This window comes from Aegilops tauschii, chromosome 4 (assembly GCF_002575655.3).
Source record: "Aegilops tauschii subsp. strangulata cultivar AL8/78 chromosome 4, Aet v6.0, whole genome shotgun sequence".
NCBI lineage: Eukaryota > Viridiplantae > Streptophyta > Magnoliopsida > Poales > Poaceae > Aegilops > Aegilops tauschii.
The window spans coordinates 8,706,260-8,725,830 of NC_053038.3; the positions used below are offsets into that span (position 1 = coordinate 8,706,260).

General features: G+C 42.8%; 2 protein-coding genes across 6 annotated transcripts; both read left to right on the plus strand.

Moving 5' to 3' along the window:
- The first annotated feature begins 2,279 nt into the window (after positions 1 to 2,279).
- On the plus strand, positions 2,280 to 9,012 carry LOC109734874 (phosphomethylpyrimidine synthase, chloroplastic). 4 transcript variants are annotated; one of them, XR_002225968.4, is made up of 7 exons: positions 2,280 to 2,507; positions 3,919 to 4,223; positions 4,334 to 4,461; positions 5,286 to 6,112; positions 6,879 to 7,554; positions 8,163 to 8,272; positions 8,438 to 9,012. XR_002225968.4 is itself a non-coding variant. In XM_020294058.4 (6 exons), exons 2-5 carry the CDS (start codon positions 3,922 to 3,924, stop codon positions 7,551 to 7,553), a joined length of 1,932 nt encoding a protein of 643 aa, XP_020149647.1. In that variant the 5' UTR covers positions 2,280 to 2,507; positions 3,919 to 3,921; the 3' UTR covers position 7,554; positions 8,163 to 8,404. The 4 variants fall into 4 exon arrangements, 2 of the variants coding, with proteins under 2 accessions (XP_020149647.1, XP_020149646.1); XR_002225966.4 differs by having other exon boundaries at positions 8,182 to 8,272; XM_020294058.4 differs by lacking the exon at positions 8,438 to 9,012 and having other exon boundaries at positions 8,163 to 8,404.
- Positions 9,013 to 13,840: 4,828 nt separating this feature from the next.
- Positions 13,841 to 19,359, plus strand: LOC109734848 (uncharacterized). 2 transcript variants are annotated; one of them, XM_073496071.1, is made up of 12 exons: positions 13,841 to 14,068; positions 14,214 to 14,284; positions 14,587 to 14,748; positions 15,279 to 15,413; positions 15,711 to 15,850; positions 16,001 to 16,111; positions 16,223 to 16,348; positions 17,716 to 17,817; positions 18,121 to 18,222; positions 18,415 to 18,585; positions 18,667 to 18,746; positions 19,099 to 19,359. In XM_073496071.1, exons 3-12 carry the CDS (start codon positions 14,601 to 14,603, stop codon positions 19,157 to 19,159), a joined length of 1,176 nt encoding a protein of 391 aa, XP_073352172.1. In that variant the 5' UTR covers positions 13,841 to 14,068; positions 14,214 to 14,284; positions 14,587 to 14,600; the 3' UTR covers positions 19,160 to 19,359. The 2 variants fall into 2 exon arrangements, with proteins under 2 accessions (XP_073352172.1, XP_073352173.1); XM_073496072.1 differs by lacking the exons at positions 13,841 to 14,068; positions 14,214 to 14,284 and having other exon boundaries at positions 14,315 to 14,748.
- The last annotated feature ends 212 nt before the right edge of the window (positions 19,360 to 19,571 follow it).

Sequence of the window (19,571 nt, forward strand, 5' to 3'; positions counted from 1 at the left end):
GGTCGGTGTTCTAAGGCCCAACAGTACAAAAAGTTGTGTACAAATTTTAAAATATTGGGCGGGCTATGCCCCATCTGGCCTACAAGCACTGGAGCGAGCCGAAGGCGCGTCATCGCCATTACCCTCCCTCATCGACCGGCAAGTTACTTGCAATACTTTTATTTCATAGAAAAAATCATCTAGATCAACATTAGACGAGTTAGTATGAGAAATTTCCTTAGATTGCTATCATACAAAGACTTCAATTCTTTCCGTAATAAATAAGAAACCAAACACCTTTCCAAAATCCTTCAGCTGGTCACATCAACTTTTTAGTAAAATAATTACGAGGGATCGATCCTGCGACCTCCTGGTTGCCCGACGGCATTGCTAACCACTCCGCTAGCCTCGATTTCATGTACAATAGGTAAGGCATGACCTATTAGAAGGGAAAGAGTCGGCTTTTACACATTTTCCTTCTTTTTTTCTTTCTTGTTTTCAACACTTTTTTCATTTTCTTTTTCCTTTTTTTCATTTTGTTCCTTTTTTTTATTTTTTTCTTATCCAGTTTTGGTTTTCCTTTTTTGGGTTTTTTCTTTGTTATTTTTTATTTTTCATTCCACATTCTTATATACATGATCAACATTTTTCAAATACTCCATAATTTTTTTTCAAACACTTATTCAACATTTATATATATATGATCAACATTTTTTTCAAATACTTGTTCAACATTTTTCGAATGCTTGATTAGCATTCTTTTTAAATCCTTGTTCAACATTTTTCAAATACACGTTCAACATTTTTGAACGCTTGATTAACATTTTTCAACTATTTGTTCAACATTTTTCTAAATGCTTGATTAACATTTTTCAAATACTTGTTCAACATTTTTCGTATGCTTGATCGACATTTTTTCAAATACTTGTTCAGCATTTCTCTGAATGCTACATTAACATTTTTTAAATACTTGTTCAACATTTTTTCAACATTGGTTTTGAATACTTGATAATATTTTTCAAATACTCGTTCAATATTTTTCAAATACTTATTTAACATTTTCAAAATGATTTTTATACAGCTTTTTGTAATATATAAATATATTTAAAATATTTTAAATTATAAACAAAAGTACAAAATAAAACGGAAAACGAAACCAAAAACCTAAAAATAAACCGGAAAAACAGGCTGTGGCCTCGCTCGAGGCTGCCCCCTGTGCTCGCTTAAAGCGAGAAATAGGGGTGCCCCCCCCCCCCCAAGCATGGGCCCTAGGTACAAACCTCTTGCTAGTCAGGTTGTCGAACCATTTTATTCCTTGCTAGATTAGAAAAAAGGGCAAAATGGAAGAACCATTGACCATACCAAGCTCGGCCCCAAACTTGTTGTTGCATTGCCTTAACATGCCGAAGTTCGTATGATCACCCATCAAATCCGTGGCACCAAAACACCATAGACTTTCTAATTTGTGCCGTGTCAGCCATGGTGACCAGACCAAGACCTCGCCCCCATGGACATGGAAAACTAACATTGAGAAAACAATTTGCACTCACTTGAACGATGATAAGTGGTTTCCCTGCCTCCCCGGTGCCAAATAGGTCATAGGAACCGCCGGAAACACACACGAGAAAACATAGGTGGTGTTTGGTTCTCTAGTCCTAAGACTTTTTCTAGTCCCTAGGACTTTTTGAAAAAGACTCTCAAGTGATGCTTCTAAAGACTTTTAGCAAAAGTCCTAAAAAAGTCCCCCCTGTTTGGTTTGCTAGGGACTTTTTTTTTAGTCCCAACGCAAAAAAAGTCCCTGTAACCAAACACCCCCATAGCTTCCTATGGCTAGGACGGTAGGTTCTTTTTCTTTAGGGGTGCTAGGACGCTAGGTGAAGATATAACACACACACATACACTTTTTTTTAGAAACACGCAGATACTGGTATTGTTTTTTAAGGCAAGCCGGGGGAAACGCATATTGGGCAGCCCAATAGCTCCACTGGCCAGCTCAGTAGGCTACACAAACTTTACCAGCCCATCCGCTCTAAAGCGCCTCGCAAGAGGCCCAGCCAAGCCTTGTCACGCCCAACGCCCCTCGCCGTCCCCCGCGACCGCGCCGTGGCAGGCCGCCCGCATTCGACCGTCGCCGCCGAGTCGCCGTCAGCTACGCTGTTCCGTCGATCAGCCCGCGATCCTGTGTCCGTTGAGGCGTCATGGCCGCCTTTTCCGTGGAGGTGGACGCGCTTGTCGCGAGCGCGAGGAAAATATCTCCGGCGGGGAGAAATATCTGGCGCCACTGCTGGCGTCGTTTTCCCATCATTTTGGCTGGCCGCCCCCACTCAGGCACCCGCCACGTCCGGTTGCGGCTTGTCGCTCTCCGCGGCGAGCTGTGGCCACCCGTGCTCCGGGATCCGCCGCACCCTCTATAAAAAATCTCACTCTCGGCACCACTGACCAGGTGCGCACTCCCATCCCTTCTCCCCACCGTCAGCAACGCTTCCGGCCGCCCTCCCGCGCCGCTCGCCGGATCCGCCGTTTCTCAGGTGAGGCCCCTCCCTGCCCCGGTCAGAGTGGATGCTTGTTTGGGTCTGAATTTGTGGGAAGCTGCTCCAATTTTTGCTGGGTTTCTAAGCGAATTGCGAGTACTTTTTCGTTTGTGTCAGTTCAATTGATCCATGTCCAACTGTCCCTGGTGAAAGAAGAAGAAAACATAGAGAATCCGTTTTGTAATGGGAATTGGGAGACCTCACAATCGAGTGAGTGTGATGTTGCCCTGTCTAAACCTGGAGATCGGTGGCTGTGTAGTTGCAGAAAGGACCCAAGATCGGCAGTAGGAGCGTGTGGTTCAGATACAGCTAGCCTCCTGTAATAATAACAAAGTTAAAATGTAAGCATCACCTCGGTGCAGAGGCCGGGGGTGTTTAATCATCCTTTTTGTTTTGTTTTTAATGTAAAGGAGGGTTCAACATTCATCTTTTCACAGGAATTACAAAAACGTGTCATTAGAATGCTCCCTGTTGCATCGAGGTTTTTCTTTCACAAGAGCACAAAATGCATCAAAGTTGAATAGAGACAGCAGTACTACTGCAATCTTTGGCATTTGCTGCAGGGATACGGCACCTCTTTGCCGAATCGGTGCAGGATACGCGGCCAGAACGGGGATACGCCCGGGATACGCGTATCCTCTGATGTATCCCTTTTTTCTGAATTAAAGAAAAAGGAAAAAAATATAGTAAACGGCTGGGATACCTCAAGGATACGTATGGGCTGTTACCACTTGATCCAAAGCCCGTCAGGAGGCCGACGTGGGTTGCCTTATAATTAACTTATATCAACGTCTGATCGCGAAAACAAACCCTCACTTACAACTCTCGCCGATCTCTCCGCGCCGCCGGCAGCGACGCAGCGCCTCGCCGTAAGTCTCCCTGTCTCCGTCCATCTCCATTTCGCAGGCAAGCTCCATTGCCAAGCCAAGTACGTTCATCATGTTTCGTCGTCTATCACTAGTGGCGTAAAAATTCTCAATCTTGCGTCTCGTCCATCTTCTGCTGGACTGCTATATATCTCTTGCTTCGGTGGATTACTTGTGTCGGATCAACTGTCCGTCGCCATCCACTGGATTAACTTTTTTGATCAATTGTGAATTGTCCGATGAATTTATACTTATATGTTACTCCCTCAGCCTAGAATTAACTGTCGCTGAAATGAGTATATCTTAATTACGGATGGAGGTTGTATTAATTTAGTTCGTGATTCACTGTTGAACTATTTTATTCATCATCCATATACATATACTTGCCATATCCCTGTAAATGCATTTTTGGAAAATCCCGTTTTCCCGTGTCCCCGCATCCGTATCCTCGTACTGTGTAACGTAGTTTGCGGTCATGAAATATGCATCCACTAATCTATTGCAACATATTGCCTGCATCTACTAATCTGTACCTTGAACAGGAAATGGCCGCGCTGCAACCATCGTTCTCTTCACTAATGGCTATGAACAATAGCTGCAACACCATGAAATTCCCCAAGACTGCACTTTTGCCTGGTTTCGGTGGCATTTCGCGCCCTCAAGATGTGCAGGACAGGAATGCTAGCCTCACCTGTTCAAGGCCCAAGGCAGTTTCAGTGACTGATCAGTCAGTAGCAGAGCCAGCAAAACCCAGGCAAACGAAACACACAGTTGATCCTGCTGCTCCCGAATTTCTGCCGCTCCCAGCATTTGAAGACTGCTTCCCACGGAGCACCAAAGAATGCAGGCATGCTTCCTGCTTTTGCTTCGCCTAGCAACTGTACTGGGAGTGTGCCAATATTGTTGTGTTCTAATGTATCAGTTTTATCTTATATTTGGCATGGTTATGCTCTGCAGTGAAGTCGTTCATGAGGAAACAGGTCATGCCCTGAAGGTTCCATTTCGGAGAGTCCATTTGACCGGAGATAGCGGGCATTTCGACACATATGACACCAGTGGTCCACAAAACATAAGCCCAAGGCTCGGTAACTCACTAGCCTTATCTCTCTTGTCATATTCTCTGTCCTAAACCATGTAGACTGTTTGTACTCATAAGCATAACATCTAGATCAGCTGTCCAATAGGAACTTACATGGTGTGTTTCTATTATTGCTCTCATGCAACCACGTATTAGTTTTGGTGCCTTGAATTGCTCTGATGTTTCCCTTTTTGTGTGTTAATAAGTTCATCTTATAGTCAAATAATGGACAGTTTCATTGTTTCAACAGTCGGATGGTATTCAGATTCCTGGTTTTGGAGTTGAGGGTTGATTTTGGACTTAGAAAATAGTTGAAAAGGCACAATAGACCTATTAACTTTTTATGATCATATATTGGATATCTCTAGATATTTGTCTTGTGTTTTCTTAGTTGTATTATTTCAGACTGTTGCGCATTCTTAAGTTTACCTAACTGAATGGCTGTGCTTTGATAAGGATAAAAATAATCATATTACCCTAGTAAGCACATTGGCTCTACCTTGTTGAGATTTGTCTTCTCTATGTCGTCATTATTGTTTAGTTGGAGTTGTTTCTTTTTGTTGATATTTTTTCCTAGTAGTAGAGATAAAGATATATTTAATTTAAAAAACCAAAAATGTTGGTAGAGCACAAGGTTTTGGTCCAGGACTCGGGTTCTCCCCACTCCTTCAGAAAAAAAAAGTAGTTTCCTCCTGTTTATTTAGGTCCCTCAAAAAGTTAGATAGAATAAAAATACCAATATAATTCTTTCGTTAATCCCATATAATTAAAAACAGAACATACAATTCAAGTAATGTAAGTTTGTAATAAGCATGCATTAAACTTTTACAGGACTCCCAAAGATAAGAAAGGAATGGATTGACAGGAGAGAGAAGTTGGGTAGTCCTCGTTACACGCAAATGTACTATGCTAAGCAGGGAATCATAACAGAGGAGATACTGTACTGTGCCAAACGCGAGAACCTTGCTCCTGAATTTGTCCGGTCAGAAGTCGCCCGTGGACGAGCCATTATCCCTTCCAACAAGAGGCACCTGGAATTGGAACCCATGATTGTTGGAAGAAACTTCCTTGTAAAGGTGAATGCTAACATTGGGAACTCTGCTGTTGTGAGCTCCATTGAGGAGGAAGTCCACAAGCTCCAGTGGGCCACAATGTGGGGAGCAGATACTGTCATGGACCTTTCAACAGGGCGCCATATCCATGAGACCCGGGAATGGATTATTCGTAACTCTTCGGTTCCTATTGGAACTGTTCCTATTTACCAAGCACTTGAGAAAGTTAACGGTATTGCTGAAGATCTGAGCTGGGAAGTCTTTAGGGACACTTTAATTGAACAAGCCGAGCAGGGTGTTGATTACTTCACCATCCACGCTGGTGTGCTGCTTCGATATATTCCTCTCACAGCAAAGAGAATGACCGGCATAGTTTCTCGTGGTGGATCAATCCATGCAAAATGGTGCTTGACGTATCACAAGGAGAACTTTGCTTATGAGCACTGGGATGACATTCTTGACATATGTAACCAGTATGATGTGGCATTATCTATTGGTGATGGCCTGAGGCCTGGTTCCATTTATGATGCTAATGATAGTGCTCAGTTTGCAGAACTGCTGACTCAGGGGGAACTAACTCGCCGAGCATGGGAGAAAGATGTGCAGGTGAGAATAATAGGAGTGAAGTTCAACATGCAGAGTTGTTTCCTTTACAATATCAAATATTCTAGTATGTACAGTTATGCTTTTCTTTTCTTTTTCTATTGCAATAATCAGCAACATGACGTTCTAAATAAGTTTCGAGTAATCAACCTTTGATATAAAATTCTGCTTCGAGTAATCAACCTTTGATATAAATTCTGCTCACAAGACTATTAACTACGTTATCCATTCAAAACTGTACCTTGCTATATGCATAAGATAAGTGGATATTTCAAGTAACTGGTAATAGTAGAAACAAGATTTGTTTTTCCACTACAGTTGAAGATGATCGCCAGATCGACAGATTATATATTACATGTAAAAGAACACTTTTATTAGGATATATGTTAGCTGTTTATCATCCAACGTTTCTGCATTTTCAGTTAAAAACAAGATTTCTGCACTGCTGCCTAATGGGTCAATTGTTTTTGAAACATTGTATAGACAAACATATACATCTATAGGGTACCATAGCTTACCTTAATGAATAAGCTTGCATAGAGATTAGTTGTCAGAAACCAACACGTGAGGAAATATCGGAGATCTAATATTCGAATTCTTGATTGTAAGGTGCTTTAAGTGATCAATCATTTATTATGCCCTAGTGACTCAACAGTTGAACTTGGAACTGTATTATGCTTTGAACGATGAATTGTTTCTATCTGCTATGTTATTCAATAGTCGAAACTTAGGAGTTGTCTTTCTGATATTTACACTTCTTAACTTCTAGGTGATGAATGAAGGTCCTGGGCATATTCCGATGCATAAGATTCCTGAAAATATGGAGAAACAGCTGGAGTGGTGCAACGAAGCACCTTTCTATACGTTGGGTCCATTGACCACTGATATTGCACCTGGTTATGATCACATCACCTCAGCCATTGGTGCTGCCAACATTGGGGCTCTTGGCACTGCACTTCTTTGTTATGTAACACCAAAGGAGCACCTTGGGTTGCCTAACAGGGATGATGTTAAGACAGGTGTGATATCCTACAAAATCGCTGCTCATGCTGCTGATTTGGCAAAGCGTCACCCCTATGCACAAGCATGGGATGATGCACTAAGCAAGGCAAGGTTTGAGTTTAGATGGTTGGACCAATTTGCTTTATCCCTGGATCCAGTTACTGCAATGTCTTTCCATGATGAAACACTGCCGTCTGATGGCGCCAAAGTAGCACATTTCTGCTCAATGTGTGGTCCCAAGTTTTGCTCGATGAAAATCACCGAGGATATTAGAAAGTATGCTGATGAACATGGTTACGGGACAGTAGAGGAAGCGGTGAGACAAGGAATGAGTGAGATGAGTGCTGAATTTTTGGCTGCAAGAAAAACAATTAGTGGCGAACAACATGGTGAAGCTGGAGGGGAAATCTATGTGCCAGAAAGCTACGTAGTTCAGAAATAAGGTTAGTTTGTTGTGTATCTTTTAAAGATTGTCTTGCAAGTAGGAGAGGACGCTCATAAAACTTTTCCCCTTTGGGAAGACTATACATGATAATAATACTGCTATTCCCCCTACATCTGAAATATTTCAGAAAATAAAGCACAATTTAAATTTGGAGCCACATATGTTTTTTATCCTCTAGGTAATAATTCTAACCAAGGATGATCCCATCAGTTAGAACATATCGTAATTGCATTGCATGATCTGCTTGATCATAGTTCTACATTGTGATGTCATGCAATGGATTAGTTCCATTTGCATAGAGTGTGAAACTTTTCCAGCACTGAGCAAACTTTATCTTCTTTTAAAAAGTCAGCGTCGAATTAAACAAACTGTGTTTTAGAATGGTCGAATTAAGCAAACATTTAGTAGCATGACAATGTGGTTGAATGATCCATTCATTAAATTCGAACCAATTACGTTGACATCATAATGAACTTTTATTGAAGTGACCTTTTCCAATTGTAAGTTTAAGGCAGTTAACAAACGATGATTATCGTTGACTTGTATAATGTACCAGTGTGAAATAGACAATGTTTTGTATCTCTCTAATGTAATCTCTGAATTCAGAAATACAAACTTTGTGCAGATGTCCTTGGCAGCCGTCTGATCCAAGTGATGCAGATTTGGTGGCTAGGTCGTTTGTCAGCAGCACTTCTACCATCTTCTGTTAGGAGGTGGTAAGCAGGATATATGCCTCAATAAAGCTACTGCTGCTTAGCGTCAGTTCTTAATGTCATTATGGATTATGGGTTGTAATAAAAGTGAACTCTATGTTGTGTTACTTATGTTATAATTGTCTTTGCATATCATTATGGGATTGCTAGTGATGAAAGTTGCACCAGGGGTGCTTGTATTCCCAACGATCTTAAGGCCCCTTGGCCTGGATTGTTGCGATATGGGCTGAGAAAGTCCCTTTGAACCTGAACAGGATAATGCCTGCGAAGGGAGTGTGCATTTTTATTTTCATGTTTCCCAGGATACACTCAACCCTCGACATTCTGGAAATCGAGGGACCAAGTTTTCCTGAATGTGTGGAGCGCATCTACTGGATATGCATGTTTCCTACTCTGAAGTAACATGGTAATGTACACGATTTCTTGAACCAGCATACATATTGGTATTTCTCCAAGAGGAGAGAATATTTACAGGCATAGTGTTACCATGGAACACATAAAATTTAGTCAACATGGAACACATAAAATTTAGTCATACGTGTGGCTAGTTTAGTCAAACTTCATAAGCCCATAATTTTTTTGAGGAATCCCATTACATCTCGCAAAGCATTCACAATGTCCTGTGTAATTTACTTTTTACACCTATCCTTGTACATATTTCTATATAAGTAGAATATAAAAGATGTAACTAGATTGACAGATTGGAATGGTTATGTGCATGCCACTTGTCAGTTGAGAACAAATGCACCAGCAAAACTCTTTTTGACTTGATTATGTGAAATGTGCCTACTAAGAATTATGTTTTGCAGTGTCTAAGATACTGCTCATCGTGAACTATTCTTTTGGTTGTTCCCATTTTGATGGTCAAACATTTTCATGTACATCATAAACTTTTTCACATGGACGGTTTCAACTTAATCATTCGTGCATGCCTAACTGTGTATCTACATTGTAAACTTGGCAGCACTTTAGTGCTGGACTGCTGGTCCTGCCTGGTTTATGATAACAAGTCTGCCTCCAGAAGTTAATGCATTTCATACTTGTTTGATTTACTGCTTAGTTCACGACCGCAGTTAGTCATACTGGAGAAATATGGCAAATCGGCGCACACCTGTCAGCCGCGCAAGCATGGTGAATAACACACACAAGCTTGTGGTGTATCTACTATCCACCATAAAGGCCCATATGTTTATCCTTGGACGCCATTGTGTTGTCTAAGACATGATTTTAGTTTTACCTTCTGATGTGTGAGACACATGTTTCTTAGTCAATTTCTTACTCCCTCCGAGTATAATATAAGATGTTATTACAACCAATGTATTCATCGGTTGTAATAACATCTTATATTATGGGACGGAGTGAGTACTTGCCACTCCACTTTTTGGTAGTGTATTCTATGACCCAAAATACCATGAATGACGCCAACCGAGAATTGTGGGTAAAATATGTGAGAAAGGTGGAGCTGGTGGCTTTGGTCTTTAGTGGGTTTTGCATCTGCCGTCCGATGCGATTGTGCTGGTAGGGTGTTGGTTTTAAATTCCTACAGAGCTGAGCTATGCACATTATTTCTCTGATACCGCGGCTCCGGTTCTCACTGTTGCTTTTCACGTTTGAAGTTCCATACAAAGGGATTCTTCACAAGTTCAGGTGTTAACTTGTATACAATTGCTTGTTTAATTTATATTGATACGTTCATACACTTCCAATTTATTTTGGTGTGGAACAATGCCATGCTGCTTCATCAATTTATCTACTTTATGCTGCTTTGTATATTTATATTTTGCTTTTTCAAACTTCAAATTTGAATTGAGGAACATATTTGAGAACTGCATGCTTGCCCTGTAATATTTTATAATTGCATAGCTCCAAAGTATTTTTTGTAAGTGGAAGATGTGTATTTTACCTATGGGCCATAGGTCTAATAGAAGTGTGGCGCGACTCGTGGCAAACATTATGGTACGCAAACCAAACATGACTGAAGAAAGACCGAGGGTACCTTCCCTTTTTCGCACAATTTGGCTAGATTGCCATCAGAAAAATGGAACCACAGTGTGGAAAGCCTAACTAAACACGTAGCCATAAGTGTTGTTACAAGCTTGGTGAAAAGACTGAGGGTATTTGAAGCATAATTTTCGTTTTGGAACAAACTGATCACATGCTAATAAACATTTTTCTGAAACGAAATGCTCGCATGATAGTAAACACTTTTCTGTAGTATGACCACAACCGAAAGTCCCTTAGAAGCATCAAATTCTCGTGTGATTGAACATATTACTGGTGAAAAAACACGTCTGGAAGCGCAACAATCACCATGAAGAATTGGAACAAACCACTTGGTATGCCATTGGAAAAAAAATCTCTTGGTATGAACAACAATTTTCATTGCAATGGGATGATCATGGCTAAAGTCAGGTGCAGAAAAATGTCTATAAACAAAACAAAACAAATAGAAACAAGGAAGCACACACTTGCAATGGAAATGTATCGGGAAAATGTTAGTAAAATAAAAGTTCATTAGAAGAAGCTATGCTCACGGTGGTTGTGGCACGTGTGGTTTAGAGAAAATGTTTATACAATAAGAATCACACATCAATGGTGGTTGATGCAAAATTCCAGCACCATTGGTACACATGTAACTAAATAGTGAACCATAATTGCATACATTGAAAATGTGGACAATATCCATATTGTTGTCAGTACATAGGATACATGAGAACTGGAGGAAGCTCGTACTCAATAACGGCTGCAGAATACAATTGGTAAACCATGGAAACATATGTGAGAAATAGTGAAATTTATGTGGAATGCTGTCAAAAAAATATATTATGTGCAACACAAAGAAAAATAAAAGAAGCATGGATTGATAGTGATAGCGCATGGAGTATATATCAAGTTGAACAACGAGGACCATAGAAACATGATGGGCGGAGGAAGCATATATCATTGTGTGCAATAAACCATTTATACAAAAGAGGCATGTGTATGAAGCAAAGGAAGCACGAACATTAGAAATAAAAATGGGTGAAAGAATGAAGCATGTTTGGTTGAAGTAAAATAGTGAATAAACTAAACAAATATAAGATATAGTGGAACCATGTTGCAGTCTTAGGGAATATTGGAATAAACTTAAGCACTCCGCAGTCAAAATTTGCTTCTCCTGAAAATGAATTTTACATCTAAAGAATTGCCAGCTTGCATGTTTGATGGAACACACAGATTAACATAATTGAGCTATTTAAAAAGTATAACATAGCAAAGTGAGTGAAAAGAAACAGGCCCTCGCGTCGTCTTCTCGAGGGCGACTCGGTTCCCGTTTTCTCCGCCACGCATCCTCCTCCAAATCACTCACCGTCATCAGAGAAGAAAGTCGGCTTTGCTCGCGCAGTCGCCGGTGAAGGTGGTGGCGAGGTTCGCGTTGCTCTGTCTCTCGGGCAAAGGACTCCGATCGCGGGACGGGGCTCCCGAGTGGAGAGGTGGCGGTGTCTTTCGGCAGATGATGTTCGCTGGGGCTGGCGACCGGATCTCTTGGCCGCGTGGGCGCGACGAGGTGTCGGCGGGTGGTGGTCAAGGCGTCGGTGCACCTTCGGTTTTCAAATCGAGATTTGTAGGTTCGATCCCCTTTCCCCTCTCCGGCCCACTCTTCCTTGCCACCTAGGGTTCTCGATGGCCTCTGGTCCTGGTTCTCTCACTGGCATGGTGATGGTGGTACGCTCGGGTCCTAGGGAAACGCTGGCCAACCAATTCGGCCACGGCAGTGGCGGCGCCCAAGGGCACTGCTTTCCTCCCCTGAGGCGTTGTTGAGGACACTGCCTCCCCATCACCGGCTTCTTTCCCGAGTGAAAGATCAAAATCAATGGTGGATTGGGCGGCGACGTGTGCGTCATGTTCTCCTTGGAGACGTTGTTTGGGGGAATTGGTCTTGGTAGGGTGGTGCCTTGGGGCGGAGGTGACCGGCGGCTCCGAGCCTTGTGTGGTAATTGCGCGCACTATTCTTTCTTGCAGGTGTGTCGTCTTCTTTGTTGGCGGTGCTCTCCAGTCCAGCCTGCGTCATCGAGTCCCAATGGTTTGACGTCCTCGTCCCTGGGAGGAAGGGGAATCGGGTTTCCCTCCTCGATGGCTATAGCTCGGCCACGGCAGGGAGTGTCAGGTTCTTTCTCCGCTCAGGCGCACGTTGTACCGGCACACCAGTTGTTTCCCTATCCTCGGAGTTGCATTTCTTCTTTGCCTACCCCCGGTAGCTTTCCCCTTCGCTCAGGTGTCCGAGGACGGCGACGGTGTAGGTTGTGTCGTGTGCTTCGTGCTTCGAGCGAGCAGTGTGCCGTGATGTCTCCATGTGGCCGCGTAACCAGCTCCTTGCTTAGCTCTCGGGTGAGCGCCTCTTCTTGCTGCCGGTGCGACATCCTTCGAGCCATGACGAGAGGGTAGGGTCCTTCTTCGGAATTAGAGAAGGAAGGAGTTGTGTTCCCTCATCCCGGTGGAGCAGCATCGACAACGTTCTTCTCGTAGCTGTCGATTGAACCAGGATACCTCTTTTGCTTAGTCGTTTTAGGTTATTGAGTGTAGTGGGCATCGACATTTACAAGATATACTCTCTCTTTGATTCCTTTAGATTGTTGTATGTGTTGCGTTGTAATATGCTCTAATTAGCTCCTTGTATCGTCTGTCGGCCCAAGTGAAAGTGAGAAGAGGCAGAAGGAAAAGACCAAATCCAAGGTGGATTCAAAGCGTGATGCTTCGACACTCGCATTGCAAGAAACTTCGAAGGGATTCGTGACCCAAAAGGAGGTGTCAATTGAGAAGAGAGAAGAGAGAGAAGAGAGGAAGCGACAAGAGAAAGAGTAGGCAATGAAGGACAATGCCTGATCAAGAGCCAAGGAGGTAGAGCTCGCGCTAATCTCGAACGAACTAGAGATCATGAGGCCAACTGAGCAGGATGCCCCCAAGAAGAAAAAAAAGGTTTGGTTGCAGAAGAAGCAAAAGTTAATGCTCGAGCGAGATGCGCGATCATCTTATGTTTGTCCGTTTTGCATAATTAGGGCCGAGATGCATGCCATGTCCAAGATGCGATTGTTTTAACGCAATGATGTACGCCGGCATGGCATATAATACTATGCAACAATTTTCTAGCTTTATTTTGCCATCCGCTTGCTATTTTGATGATGAAAATATGTTTATTAGAAAACCGGCCGAAATGGATCAAATGGGTCGGCCTGGTTGGACGGCCTAGAAATGTACGGACAAGGAGCGAACGCCGCCTCTACCAACAATCCAGACGAATAAAAGACGAATAAAATATGCGTCCGTTTGCATCGGCGCGTTGAAGTTTACCTAATTCAACGTACAGTGATGCCACGCTTGGTCGTTCGTATCACCTGGAAACCATCACGCCTCCCGGATTCTCCGTCGTCAACCGCAGTCAACGGCGCGCACGCCCCCCTGATTCCGCACGGCCAAACCCGTCGCACCCCGCCCCGTCACATCCTCACCGTCCGTGGAGACACGCGTCGAGCGATCCACCTCGTCCCGGGCTTCTCTCTCCCATTTCCCTCGCCCTTCTTCCGCTCCTTCCCACCGAAGCCACCACCGCGCCACCCCTAAACCCGACCCTCCGCCCGCTTCCAGACCCTTCTCGAGCTCTCTCTAGCCTCTCGCCTCTCGCCATGGGGAAGGGGAAGAGCCGCCGCGGCGCCGGAGGAGGGCGCGCGCCGGCGGCGAGCGCGAGCGACGTCCAGCGAGCCGCCGCGGCGCTCACCCTCGCCGAAGCCGCCGCCCGCCACGGGTTCGAGGTCACCGACGTCGGTACGTGCCGCCGCGCCGCGACCGACCCCCCCTCTCTCTGTCCCGTTTCGCGCCGCCATTTCGGGCGAGATCCGCTCTGCGATCCTCCATGTCCCTGACGGCGGCGTGCGTTCCTGGTTTAATCTCCTGCTCGTCGCGCGTGTAGGTACCGGCGGCTGGTCGCCGCAGATGCAGTTCCTCCTCGCGTGCTCGCAAGGCGACCTGCGCCGGGCCAAGGTTAAGATCCTCCTCCGTGATGGCGTTGTTCTGGATAGGGTTTTTAGCCGTGGTTGGTTGCTACTTACAGTTACAGTATATGATATATAAGTTGATGGTGCTGCTATGTGCTATGTGATGGTCTGCTCGCTTTAATTGATTGATTTTGCTCTTGTGGGGTAGTTTTCTGTACATTTCACCATCCGTTTATTGAGTATCTTTTGATATTGTTTCATGCAACATTCTTGTTGGAAATCGGATCATGTAGTATGAGGATGTGCCTTAATTAACGTGGTTCTGTTGAAATCTGGGTCGTCTTGAAGCCTTGGTAAATGGCATGGACAAGGATGACAGGGAGTCGCTCGCCTCTGTGAGGGTCGAGGGCTGTGGGGCGTTGCATTCGGCAGCGGGCTCTGGTGATATGGCCATCTGCAAGTACCTGGTGGAGCAGCTTGGATTTGATGTCGACTCGGTTGCTAGCTCTGGTACGTAACGTACGCCACTCAGAAATTACTAAATTAAATGCTCCAATGTTCCTTTCCAGTTCTTGTTTCTGGGAACCAAGCTACTACTACTTCATAATCATACCATACGACGCAATTCGTAGATGGAACGTGGATTATTGGCGTTCCATTTATAGGGATTTCCTTATTTGTTTCATCTCTCATGCTCTGACCATCTGCTCGTGTTAGGGCCAATTAATCAAATTATTACTATTCAAAATTCAAAAATAATAATCTTACTATTCAGTTCTCATATATTTTTGTCGCATAATATTAGCTTGTGATAGTGAGACCTGATGACTATAAGATTTCCCTCTAAACATGCTTGTGAATGTAGTATTAATTATACCATTTTGTTTATATGCACCTGCAAATGTGCGTGTCTGTGAGATTTCAGTCTTCAGTATTGCTTGTGATATGATGCTGAGGAAGTGCAGACAATGGCAGTAGATTTCTTAGGCCCAACCGGTTGCTATTTGACTAAAATTGCTTGATTGTAATTCTCTTGGCAGGTTCGACACCCTTGTCTTTCGCGGTGGCACATGGGGAAATGACTGCTGCGTGGTATTTTCTTGACAAAGGTGCTAATCCCAACACAAAAAGTTCCTCCACCGGCACGACTCCTCTGCATGAAGCAGTAGCAACAGGTGTCTATTTCTTCACATTCTGCTCTGTTAAAGTTGGTTGCATATATATGATGTCATATTTCTCTGTTGAGTTGCTGTCCAATTGTGTTATGAGGTTGACCGTCCCAACTTTGTGTTTATGATTGGGGTGCAGCCCGGGAGTGATAATACGGAAGTGATGGTTCCACTACATGACTTCTTTAAAAAAAATGTCCCAAAATGAATTTGTCCAGCAATTGAAAACCTTCTTGTCAACATGTTGTGTATACTGATAGGATATAACTATTTAAACGGTGTGGACGCCTCCTTTCTTGCTAGGCTGTGATGAAATTGCACAACTGCTGCTATCGAAAGGAGCTAATGTTGAGGCACCTTCTCCTCATGGGACACCTCTAGTTGCCGCTGCAGCCCATGGGAAGTTCAATGCTATGAAGATTTTGCTGGAGCACCATGCAGATGTAATTAGTAAATTGATGTTCTTCCACTTGAGCTTACTTCTTTTTCTGCATAGCTCAAGTTTTGATGCGTATACAATCCCTAGAATCCTATTTGTTCAACATATATGGGACCTGAGAAGTGACTTGTATTTTTTCAAAATAAAATTGCAGCCGAACAAAGTCTCATGGGACTTTGGTACACCCCTGACCACAGCACTCTATGCTACTCCTGACAGAATGAATGAGTCCACCTGCTTAGAGTGCGTGAAACTTCTTGTCAAGGTGTGTGTGCAATTCACATTCTGCACATTTTGGTTGCTTGATGGAATCTCATGTCGGAAGATACTTTTTTGTATTCTCCACGTGTTTTATGTTATATCTGTTCACCCACAGGCTGGCGCGGATGTCAATTGTACAATTCCTGAAACTCCATTGGCAATAGCAACTAACAATGGCTTAACCACATGCTTTAAATACTTGTTGGAGGTTGGCGCCAATATCAATGTTCCAGCTAACCAGGTGAATTATTTTTTCTAATTCATGTTTGTTCTTAAACCTTGATACTTGATGCTCTAACACCATTGTTGTTATCTCTGGCACTTGTTGCATAAACTTGTCCTGGTGATGATTATGTTATGTCTCATGGAAATCTTGGAGTGCACTCAAATCGTATTTCTTGTTTACTGCTCCTTCAGTGCATATCGTAGTATTTCTTGTTTACTGCTCCTTCAGTGCATATCGTAGTATTTCTTGTTTACTGCTCCTTCAGTGCATATCGTAGTATTCAATATGTGAGGTTCAGTGACGTTGAGACAAAATCATGGAGAGAAAATCAGTTTAGAAGCCCCAGTAGTCCTATCCAAAAAGTAGGTGCTGATGATTTCCAGCATGGAGGTCATCTGGACGGAATGAACCTATTGCTGAGATCTGTTGCTGTTCCATTGTATCATTCATGACTTCACTTTTTAATATTTGCAATTTCATGTTTAGCTTAGTGTTAGAATTGTAGGCGCCCAATGATGTTACGTTTTTACTAGTTCCATGCGAAGTTTTGGATCTAGACATATCACAAGCCCAAGAACTGTTTGCTTTTGCTCACACTAGTTGTCTGTCATGACATTATGTTATAGAGGAGGTTGCATAAATTATGTATCTTTGATTTTTGCAAAAAACTTCTCGTGTCATTTTTTTGCACTCACAGCCCCTGTATTTCCTTTTTTGCATCCTCCATACCCTGACCTGCTTGGGAAACCCCTCTCACACACACATATGGACATTGAAGTGATGGAAAACAATAGTGAAGGGTTATTGCAAACAAGAAACTGTCAGCTGGGATTTTCTGATGTAGGAGTGACAAATGGGGACATTTATTTGTTCGTTTTTTTGGTATAAAGTATAAACTGGTATCAGCCTATCAGGTGCCTCTGGTTGCCAGAATTTGGATGGTTGGCGACAAGTCTATACAATCAGACGCAATAATCAAACTCTAATCATCTCTTTGATGAATAGATAGAGCACTTTGATCCGCTTTCAAAAATAATAGTCAGAAAGCTAGATAGATAGTTTCCTAGATCCTTCCATTTTGGGGACATAACTATAAGATGGAAAGCTAGATATGAGATTTGATCCATCCATCAGAGTAGCCACACCTTTCAGATAAATGTGGGATATTTGGAATCATTTCATCGAGAACTGGGAAATTTACTCTGCATATTAAGAGTGGGTAATTTATGGAAGTAATTCGTGTCCTTGTGTTAGAATGTCATCTTAGTTCTGTACAGTTAATATGTCACCAGCTGTTTCTATTAATAGGAGAAATAAGACAGGTTATTCTGCCTTGGTACAGTTTTGCAGCATCTTAACATAAGTTTTGTTTAATGATTTAGGTTAAGAAAAGTGACAGTGATAGCAAAGCTCCACTGAAATCAAGCGGTGCAAAAGCTGTTAGGGGGAAGAACTATGTTGCCGCATCAAAATTGTGTTCTGAGGTATATTGTTGTGCAATCATTTTCAATGGTCCTCTTACTGAACAAGCTGTTGGGAGAGAACTGTTATTTCCATATTGCTAATACATCACAGTCGTGGATATTAGATGAGAATATAACACTTATAGTGAAAGCTCTGCCCATTCATTTGGATTCGAGTATATCTTGGCATGTATCCTGCTGTTTGAAGAAAACCATGCTTTTTGTACTAGTTTGGGAAATAAGACATCCGTTATTCCGGCATTTTACAGTCTGTGGCATCTTACTTTTCTGTTTAATTTGGTACGAGTTCTCTTAATAATGCAGGGCAAGTCAAGTGACAAAGATAGGAAGGCTCGGCTGAAATCACAAGGTGCAAAAGCAGTTGAGGGCAAGGACTATGCCACCGCATCAAAATTCTATACAGAGGTATATTTTGAGGCAGTTATACTCAAAAACGCTGTTACTGAAAACCCAACGTAAAACACTTTTATTTTTGTATTGCTAATGTAATAATGTATGATTAACTAGTTAACACAAATGGAGCAGATCATGGTTCTTGTTTTATCCCGGAATAAACAAGTTGTGCTTCGTGGTCTTTTAACATTTGGTTTGGTGCAGGCAATCAAGCTGGATCCCGCTGACGCGGTGTTGTATTCGAACAGGAGCCTTTGCCATCTGAAGTGTGGTGAAGCACATGATGCTTTGATGGATGCCAATGCTTGCATAAGTCTGGACCCTAAGTGGCATAAAGGTTACTACCGTAAAGGAGCCGCCCTTATGTCTCTTCTGGTAAGAATAAATGTTTTTTTGCTGCTTTATACATCACCTCCGGCCCTGTAGAAAATCTTTGAACGATGATTTCATTATTAGGAGTACAAAGAGGCCTCTGATGCGTTCTCGGCTGGAATGAAACTGGCGCCTAACAGCAAGGAGATGCAGGAGGCGCATAGGTATTACAATCCAGTTCATTCCTTCCATAGCTATTCTTCAACGGTTGATTAATTAAATTACTTGTAAACAGTAGTGATATTATGGACCATGTTTTACGAACCTTGGTGCTTGTATGATGGTTTCACATTATGAAAGTTAGTGTTACCTTGCTCGCCGTATGGTAGTGCATATTGTACTGTGGCATATCATTCTTTTTGCGACGAAAAAATAGCATTCCCGTCTGATTTTCAAACAAAGGGACTATGAAATGGCTGTGTGAAAATGAAACAACCTGGAGCATTTCTAATACCATTGCATCGCGTCACGTCGTGTGAAAGGACTGAGATTTCAAATTCCTGTTGGCAATTTCAGGGAGGCGGTTGAGGCAATGAGGAAGGAACAGTCTGAGCCGAGTCTCTACGCACTGGATTAGTTCTTCAGGAGTGCTTCTGCTTCCACAGTAGTCTTTTCGGAATGTTCGTTCTGTGTATATGTACCTGTAAAAAGGTAGAACGTACTTGTGTAGTGGTTTTGCATGTTACGATCAAAAACGCTCTTTGGATGCTGGGAGCTCTTATCAGTACCTGAAACTGTTACCAAATGCCGCTCGGCAGTCGGCATGTCTTCTTTTTTCTGCGTGTTTGATGCAGCTTGGATGTTTTCATTGGTTTTCCGATCAAGATGTATTGGTCCTCCGCTCAGGGCTTGCAAGAGCAACTCTAGTGGATCCTGCAGAATTTCGATTGCCATAAGGACATTTGTTAATATTTATGGAGGCTAAAACGGTTGAAGGCAAACACAGCTAGCAAGGTATATTTCTGGTGCTACATTTTCTTTCGGTACTG